The sequence below is a fragment of the Ictalurus punctatus genome, chromosome 9, assembly GCF_001660625.3.
Source record: "Ictalurus punctatus breed USDA103 chromosome 9, Coco_2.0, whole genome shotgun sequence".
In the NCBI taxonomy this organism is placed as follows: domain Eukaryota; kingdom Metazoa; phylum Chordata; class Actinopteri; order Siluriformes; family Ictaluridae; genus Ictalurus; species Ictalurus punctatus.
Window position 1 is genome coordinate 29,712,798 of NC_030424.2, and position 9,703 is coordinate 29,722,500.

At 43.0% G+C, this 9,703-nt stretch overlaps 1 protein-coding gene across 2 annotated transcripts in view; it reads left to right on the top strand.

Moving 5' to 3' along the window:
- Positions 1-854: 854 nt before the first annotated feature.
- The window catches only part of zgc:154055 (uncharacterized protein LOC556036 homolog), an 11,341-nt gene continuing 2,492 nt past the window's right edge, over positions 855-9,703 (top strand). The window contains exons 1-8 of one of the 2 annotated variants that reach the window (XM_053682756.1): positions 855-1,166; positions 2,850-2,903; positions 3,725-3,833; positions 4,258-4,383; positions 6,780-6,953; positions 7,433-7,650; positions 8,270-8,431; positions 8,920-9,061. In XM_053682756.1, coding sequence (XP_053538731.1) covers positions 982-1,166; positions 2,850-2,903; positions 3,725-3,833; positions 4,258-4,383; positions 6,780-6,953; positions 7,433-7,650; positions 8,270-8,431; positions 8,920-9,061 — 1,170 coding nt within the window. In that variant the 5' untranslated portion in view covers positions 855-981. The remainder of the gene's footprint in view (positions 1,167-2,849; positions 2,904-3,724; positions 3,834-4,257; positions 4,384-6,779; positions 6,954-7,432; positions 7,651-8,269; positions 8,432-8,919; positions 9,062-9,703) is intronic. The other variant, XM_053682757.1, reaches the window with a different exon arrangement.

A 9,703-nucleotide genomic window follows, 5' to 3' on the forward strand; every position in this document is an offset into this window, starting at 1 on the left:
TCTCACAGAAGTATTGGAGACATTAGCACAAATCCTAGACCCAAAGTCTCAGAAGGCAATGCAACTGTACGACGCACTTGAGATTCACCTCAGCTGGTTAGTGATGTATGAGACAAGCATGACTGTGTTGGCGGTATTAGCACGAAAGTTCAATCTGTGTGCAGATAAGAAAGTGAGAAAGTGGTACAGACTAAAGTGCCGCTGCACTCTCTTGAGGAAGAGAAGACGCGAGAGATGCATCATACTGCACCACTATCAGAACGGCATTGTGGGTAATACTTTAACCAAAGAGAAAATACAGCAACATGTCGATTAAAGAGGCTTTGGACATTTTAATGTATAAATATTGATATGCACTCATTGTTCCTTTAATGGTTCTCCCAAAAAGTGACAGCTTAGGCTTTTAGATTTGGCCAGTTTCATTAAAGTGTAAACACGAAAGTTTTTTTTTGTTTTGTTTTGTTTTTTTAAATGGACTTTCTTTGATCCTCTACTTCTAATTTCAATTTAACAGACTGCATTATAATTACAAGACCTTTTAATAAATATACACTTCATATTCACGCGCTAGTGTTAAGGGGCGGAGCCCATTTCATACCTAGAAATGCATTCTGACTCATTTTTTCTGATTCGAATCTTTAAAACAAATCGGTTCGCAGACTCATAAAAGCCTAGACTCGATTCCTCGATTCGCTTAAGCTGTGCCCGGCAGTACAGTGGTGGGGAAATCATACAGTTTAAATTACATGCAGATAAATAAAATACAGATTTGGCAGCTTTGTTGTCGGGTTAGATTCGTCTGCGGTTGCGAATCGAGTCTTCCGATCAACTCGTTTAAGAGTCTTTCGAAAGGAACCGATTCAGTTATCACTTCTTTAAACGGCTTTCACAGCGGAAGGCGTTGGGTCGAGAGGTGTCCGAGACACTTTTGTGAAACTTGTCACCTTTTAACGTGATGGTCGATGTTTGTAATGAACGGAAATGGAGTTTTCAGAGCACATTAAGACGGCTAATGTGGAGGACGTGGTGCTGAGGGTGGCTTTCCGAGCACCGCGGAGAGGAGCGCTGTGTGTGACCGGACACCACCTCCTGTTCTCGGACAGAGAGGAGGACAGCACCTGGCAACTCCTGCTGCTCCTCAGAAACATCGATGCCATCGAGAAAAGGTAAATATTAATATTAATAATAATAATAATAATAATAATAATAATAATAATAATAATAATAAAGCAACTTTCCAAATCCAGGCACTGAGCATCATCATGGAGCTCACTGTTGGGTTCATAGTTTGCATTTAGTCTTAACTTAGGTTAAAGAACATTATCATATGCACAGAATTCCTTCAAATGAAATGACATAATCCTTTAGTTTATGAGTTAATTGTGTGAGATAACATAACATTATAGAGTAAACAAAAATAGGAAATGTACACACTCACACATACACGTACACACATACATTGTGGTTCAGATATGTATAGCAGTAATGCAGTAATAGTCAAATTTAGTATTTCTAATCCTATTATTAGGTTCATGGTTGGTGTGGTTGTGTGTGTGACCTTTCTATACCCCTGCTTTATAAATAAACTTATCACTTAGGTGCGAACGTGGTGTTTATCTTGGCTTGCCTCGTCACAGAATCATTAACTATACAAAACCATAAGGATGCACATCCTGTCCATTTGGAGGTTTATAATATGTATTCAGGAGCTCTAATAAAATAAAATACATTTTTTAAAAAAACGTGTTGATATTATTTAACGTCAAACTATCAGGGGGGAAAAAATAAATAAATTAGCACTGACCTGTACCATGTTTTGTACTAGGGATGGATCGATAGCGATACCGATACAGGTATCGGTCCGATATCGTGCTCAGTCACACGTGCTACGATACTAACATTCGATCACAAGTGAGACTGCGTGCGACGTGAAACGATGGCGGTAATCGTAGGGAAAGCAGACCGCAAATAATTTTCTGCGAAAATATCCAGAGGCAGCGCTACAGCTTCTTCCGATAATACAAGCGATGAAAAATATCTTAAACGTAACACTCAATGCAGGACGGCGAACGACGCGGGTGAGTGAAAACGAGCGGCTGTTAATTAACAGCCAGTTATGTCGTTCTTGAAGGTCGGCCGCTATCGGGGACTCGGACGCAATGAAAACTAAAAACATTCTCGACTTCCAGCAGTACAGAAACGCTTTCAGGGAAACGTGTAAAAACATAAACAGAGCTTTAAAAAGAAATGTTCTGAATCAGTACTGATGAGTACTAAACAACATGTACACGTACATCTGATGATTAAAATAATAATATTACTGAGGCGTAACTTTAATATGCACCTTTTACCTTGAAATGTGGATATAGTGTACCTTAAAAATGATTTAAGAAGTATAACTAGATCGTGATTAGCTTTTATAGCTTTAAAGGTACACCACATGCACTTTTCTTGCTAGAAGATAAACACTTAGTACACAAAGTACTTGAAGGTACAGTAGTAGAATCAAAGAAAAAGAATTCAGATTTCAGATACACACAACCGTTAATATGTAAACACCTGCACGTGTGTGTGTAGATGATTTTTAACATTTTTAGATTATTTATTTGTCTAGAAATTCGGCTTTTTAAATTGAGTTTTTTTCCTGTTTCGCTGGCAGATTGTTAGGAAAGCTCTATATCATCAGACGCATGATTTGTGCCTTGTAGAAATCGTATCATGATTATATTATCGTGTAGTGTCGTCATGAAATGTCTTCATGTGTCGTGATATGATATTTGTGTTATATCTTTTTCCCTCTCCCTCCCTCTCTCTCTTTCTCTCTCTCTTTCTCTCTCTCCCCACGTCAGTGTTGAGAATCTTCTAGGATATCCGCAGGGCTCCAAAGCAAACCAGAAACAAAGGTTTGATCCGGCTGCGTCCCAAATTGCAAGCACAAAACACAAAGTGGTCCTTTTGAAATGATGTGATGCTTGTAATTAGTTATTTATGGGCGGTTCCTTGTCTGCGCAAGTGTCGCAATCCGTGCTTACGTTTGCCGTCGCAAGAGAAAACTTTTATCCTTTTATTGTTTTTCTACTTTGGTCACTATGTTTGTCTCTCTGCTTAAGCTGTGAATGAAAAAGAAATTAAATAGACACTCAAATTTACTCAACACTAGCAGGTTTTTTTGCCCGTGTTACACAAGGTGTTCCTCAGGGCTCACTCCTAGGCCCGGTTATATTTATATTAAACCTGTTTTTGTCCTGCATTGCATTTATCCCGGGTTGTTTTCTTTGCACTGCTATATGTGCTTATTCTTTGTCTGCGTTTATAGCTATAAATCTCATTGTTAAGTGTATTGCTTCAGTGTTATTGTTTGTTCCTGTAAGCGATGAAATTGCAGAACCAGGTGTGATAATGCTTATGCAACTCACTTCCTTCCTCTTTGTACATATTGAGCATATTGTAAGGAAAAAAGGAAAAAATATGAGCTGAAATGATTCCTTCTCCTGCTTTTTTTGTTTTCGGAATGTCAAGAAAGCAATCGAAACATCGAAAACATCTAGGAAGCAAAAAGTCTCGTCTGTGCAAAGACCCGTCTTTCTGTGTGGAGTCCGCTTGCTGACGGCAGCCGTGCCCGTGTGCGAGCTTCACCGCTTCCTCATGCCTTCTTTCACTTTCGTCTGTAGAGAATCGCTTCATGTAGTGAACTTTGTGTGTGTGTGTGTGTGTGTGTGTGTAGAACAACCGAGTCGTCTGGAAGCATCGTGATCAAGTGTAAGGACCTGCGCATCCTCCAGCTCGATATTCCCGGCATGGAAGAGTGCCTGAACATCGCCAGTTCCATCGAGGTGCTTGGAGTTTATTAACGGTTCATAAATAATAAATGGGTTTGCAAATCCAGGTGCTCGAGCAATCGGATTGCAGCGTTTTGCATTTTAAGGAGACGTCCTGCCTCCTGACCAATCACGTGCTCCCAATTTTATCATTTAATATTGGCCTGCTGTGACTAATTTAAACATAGTTACGTGTTGTGGAAGACTGGATTCTGATTGGTCGGAAGGTTTCTCGGGTATCACAGGTTTATATTAACGCGCTCGTTCCGATGCGTTATCGTTTCTATGGTAACAGCTCGTTCACAGGGACGTGTACAGCACACGCTGGCCGTAAATCGATTGTGTGGGATTTATTTTTGGCTTTCTAGCTCAGTAAAGCTAGTGTGTGTGTGTGTGTGTGTGTGTGTGTGTGTGTGTGTGTGTGTGTGTGTGTCGTCAGGCTCTCTCCTCCCTGGATAATGTGACAGCAATGTACCCGTTCTTCCACCGGCCTCGTGGGCTCAGGCTGAGCGACCCCTGGGGTTTATCCTCTCCGGAGCAGGACTACAGTCAAACAGAGAGGATGGTGAGATCATCTCCAACACACACACACACACACACACACACACACATTCACACACACATACACACATGCTCACGTGCATTTCAAAACCCCTTAAAGGAAGACAAACAGGAAGCAGTTGGTTTGGTACAGGAAGTTAACGAATCGTGGTGTGAGTGACTGACATACTCACAGGAAAAGAAGCACTCTGTGCGTGTGTGTGTGCGTGTATGTGTGTGTGTGTGTGTGTGTGTGTGTGTGTGTGTGTGTGTGTGTGTGTGTGTGTTTTAAAACTAGTTTTGCCAATTTGTAGATCATATCTTTACAACATACACACCATTTCTGATAAAAGAGTGACATGCAACCTTGTGTGTGTGTGTGTGTGTGTGTGTGTGTGTGTGTGTGTGTGTGTGTGTGTGTATTTTGACCCTAGGACATCTCCTCCTCTGCTTCCTCTCTAATTCACTCCTCTTATTTTTAAAAATCTTTGTGCTCACTTGTTTTTTTAGATCTCTCACTCTCTCTCTCGCACACACACACACACACACACACACACACACACACATACTCTTTTTTTTTAACCACCCCTCGGAGGACAATAAGGACAAACAAAACCACTCCTGAGAGAACGAGAGAGAATGAGAGAGAGAGAGCGAGAGAGAAACAAGAAAAGGAAAAGAAAGACAAGAATAAAAATAAAAAAGTGTGCATGGGCGTGACGACAAATGAACCACAAAACACAATTTCACATCAAAACAGAACACGTACTTACATGGGAGAAAATTCCGGTTTCATTTTCACATCCATCAGACTATTTTCTGAACAAACGCCTTAAAGTGGATCGTTTTGGATTGTTGTGGAACTGATCGAAGCTCTACCACGGATTGAAGACACGAGAATCGAGGCTGCTGCTGATTTCTTTCCAGACCAGACTGTAGATTCATGCAGCCAATCACTGACTGCGTTCACACGGACAGCAGGAATCTAATTACTGACCTTATTCTGAATAAGATAATATTCTGATTAAGGCGTTTACATGAGTCGCTTTTAGAATACTCCTTTCATGTTCCTGTTTTACGTGTTATAGAACGTAGATGGATTAACGGCGCACGTCATTACGTCCCCGCGCCACGCCGTCCGACGTCCCCTCCAGAATTTCACGTATCGGTGTACAGTTGGTCTTCGTTATGGGACCGTATACAGTTCTGGGTGTTTTTATTTTTAATTTTACGAACACTTCAAGTGCGGTTAATTATCTGTCGTGCTGTACGTGCTAATAGACGACTGATTGAAGACGTGGGCCGCGTCCCGAACCGCGTACTTACCGTCTATATAGTAGCTGAGATACGTGTATTTCTCCTACTATATACTGTAGCAGGCAAGTACGCGGTTTGGGACGCAGCCGTGCTCTCTTGTTCGCCGTCAAACGGTCGAGCGCTGCCGTGTGTGTACGTGTCCTGTCGCACAATGCGGTGAAAACTCTCACACGACGTTAATAGTGTGATTAAGGTGTGTACGTGTCTGTAACGCGACTAAAACAGGAATACTCCACAAGTCTTAATTCCATTCGTGTTTACTCCGAGTGTGACTTTAATCAGATTAAGGTCATCAATAATCTCTGTTTACATGCTAGTCTCTTAATCAGAGTACCGTCTTAATCGGGTTCACATCGGAATATCGTCGTCCGTGTAAACGTACTGACTGACGGGCGTGTCCGGTGATTACACAGAGTGACACGCCCCCTAGATTTGATCTTCGTCTTGGGCCGATGGTTTTATCACACCTCATCAGCAGAGATTGGGAATACAGTGCAGCTGAAATGCAGGTATGACGAGTGGGAATGAGGAGGATTATTCACGCTGTCATGAAGTTTTTAACCCCAAAACGGAGTTGGAAATCAAAGTAAAAGTAGACAGAATAAACACACGTGTATTTCAATGGAAATAAAAACAGAACTGCATAGTGTTCGGTGTTAGGTTTAGTGTCATGAAGCTAGGAGAACGTTATTAGACGTGTTATTAGATGGTTGAACCTGGTATCAGACAGAGGAGGTAGTCACAAATGGTGTAATAAAACGGAACATTATTTATCCATCCATCCATCTTCTATACCGCTTATCCTTCTTCAGGGTCACGGGGGAAACTGGAGTCTATCCCAGGGAGCATCGGGCACAAGGCGGGGTACACCCTGCAAGGGTGCCAATACATTATTTATTTTTTTATTTTTAAATTTATTTTAGCAAAAGCAGGACAAAGGTGCGTTAAGGAGTCACTTTAATGAAGTGTAACCAATCATATCAGAGTCTGAACCGTTACCACGCCGTTACCGGGGTCGTGATTTACGTAAACCCGAATACAGCGTAATATATTTATTCCTCTTGTTCAAAGCAGCACGCTTTCTCTCGTTCTTCTCTTAAACAGTGGGACAGATGGAGGCTGAGCAAAGTGAACTCGGATTTCTCGGTGTGTCCGTCGTACCCGGGCGCCGTGATCGTCCCGAGCTCGGTGGACGACGACACCCTGGTGAAGGCGGCGCGATTCCGACAGGGCGGCAGATTCCCCGTGCTCTGCTACTGCCACCACCGCAACGGCAGGGTGAGACCAAACAGACACGGCCACGGGAGTTCTTTATTCGCTTCTTTATTAGTTTATTATCCGTTCATTTCTTATGATTTGGCATTGCTTGCTTGGCTTCATACTGCTTCTTTCTCACACTCCCACACACACACACTCACACACACTCAGGTCCCGGGGGGGCGGAAAAATTCCATGTCGAGGTCAAAGGTCAGGTCGACCGTACTGAAAGTGCTTGTGCGTTATTCAGGGTCTTGTTTTCAAAACTCTGTAATGTTTCGACTTCGCTGTTTGAGCTTGTTTTTTTTAAATATGAAAGCTGTCGTCCCCCCTTATCTGAACGTCGAGGTCGGAGCGTAATTCAGTCGGTTCAGTCGAAAAGACTGTGAGTTCAGGCTGAGTAAATTCAAACCAGCGATGAAAGTTCTGTCAGCGTGAGAACCGTAGGAGGACGCCGCTCATAATGATAACGATGAAGTGAAGGTGTGATCGGCTTCCAGGTGATTATGCGGAGCAGCCAGCCCATGACAGGAGCCAATAGGAAGCGCTGTAAGGAGGATGAGCTCCTCCTCCAGGCGACGATTGACGAATCGGAGCTGGGTTACATCGTAGACACGCGCTCCGCCCAGCAAGCCCAGCAGGCCAGGATGACCGGCGGAGGGTTCGAGTCTAAATCCTGCTATCGACCCTGGAGGAGATTACACAGACACATGGAGAGGTGCGTATTATTTACACAAGCACACGAGGGGTGTGTGTGTATGTATGTGTGTGTGTGTGTGTGTGTGTGTGTGTGTGTTTGTATTTACTGTGTGTGTGTGTGTTTGTGTATTTACTGTGTGTGTGTGTGTGTTTGTGTATTTACTGTGTGTGTGTGTTTGTGTATTTACTGTGCGTGTGTGTGTTTGTATGTACTGTGCGTGTGTTTATTTACTGTGCATATGTGTGTGTGTTTACTGTGTGTGTGTGAGTGTGTATTTACTGTGCATGTGTGTGTTTGTGTATTTACTGTGCGTGTGTGTTTGTGTATTTACTGTGTGTGTGTGTTTACTGTGTGTGTGTGTATTTACTGTGCGTGTGTGTGTGTTTACTGTGTATGGGTGTGTGCGTATTTACTGTGTGTGTGTGTGTGTTTACTGTGTATGTGTGTGTGTATTTACTGTGCATGTGCGTGTGTGTGTGTGTATTTACTGTGTGTGTGTGTTATGCTGTGTATGCAATTATTGTTAGCTCTTTTGAGTGTTTTGTAGGAAGTACAATGAAAAAAAGTTCTTGAGTATGGATCAATGGGGATCGGTTTCACAACGTGTGTGTGTGTGTGTGTGTGTGTGTGTTTTCAGAGGTAAGGTATTACAGGAGTGTTTAATAAAGCTGGTAGAAGCGTGTGGAGACTCGTCTCACAACATGGACCGCTGGCTGAGTAAGCTGGAGAACTCCAAATGGCTGTCTCACATCCACAGTGCGCTGTCCACCGCGGGACTCGTGGCCGAGTGTGTAGAGAGGTGAGATCTCGTAAAACGTAAAACCACGAGTCACGTGACTTTGAACTGGCTCAGGAAATTGTGAGGGTGGATATATATATGTGTGTATATATATATATATATATATATATATATGTATATATATATATATATATACATATATATACACACACACAGAGTCAATATATATATATATATATATATAAATATACACCAAATCATGACGGGAAAGTATTCTGGATTCTGATTGGTCCGAATGTGTTGATTAGTTGTTGTGTTGTTTTTTTTTTTTCAGAACAAGCTCTGATAGTAATGCAGCTTTACTAGATGTATTGAACATTTACGGAATGAGTCACCAGTGTCAGAATGAAGGCATTCATTTAAATGACCAATCAGACGCGAGCGTTCACACCTTGCTTTCTATCTGAACACGGAACAGCGTTATTATCTCGCCTCCAAACGTGTTCTTGAATAATAGTCAAGTCGGATGTTTGTACAAATCATTTTAGGGACGGTCACTCGGTGTTGGTTCACGGCTCCGAGGGAACAGATACCACGCTGCTGGTGACGTCACTCGCTCAGCTCATCTTAGATCCTGACTGCAGAACCTTCAGAGGCTTCCTCCGACTGCTGGAGAGAGAGTGGGTACAGGTGGGTACAGGTACAGGTACTAACCCTAACCCTAATCCTAACCCTAGGAGTGTCTCAGAGGTCTCCGTAAACTGAAATCCAACAAAAAAAAAGGGAAACCAAACCACATTCGACTTCACGTTCACGTTGCTGCTCCGTCCGCGTCGAGCTCACGGCCGCAACTGAAAGGAGAACGCACGTGCACTGTAGGGGCAAAAGTATGTGTACCCCTGTCCATCACACCCATATGTGTATGTGTCGGTCCACATTTATTCCGCATTTGCTGTTATAATGCGCCCCAGTCTTCTGGGAAGGCTTTCCACTAGATTTTGGGGGCGTGGCCGTGGGGATTTGTGTTCATTCACATACAAGAGCGTTAGTGAGGTTGAGGTCAGGCGCTGATGTTCCAGTTCATCCCAAAGGTCTTCAGCGCGGTTGGGGTCAGGGCTCCGTGCAGCACGCTCGAGTTCTTCTACCTTCTTCCAACCTTCACACACCACGTCTTCACGGAGCTCGCTTCGTGCGCAGGCGCATCGTAACGCTGGAACAGGGTTTGGGAACTTGTAACGCGTCGGTGTACAGAGATATTTTATCCAGTCGTGTGGTTCTAACTTTGTGTCAAAAGTTTGCTAAAGAACCTCAGATGGTGCGATGGTCCGACCC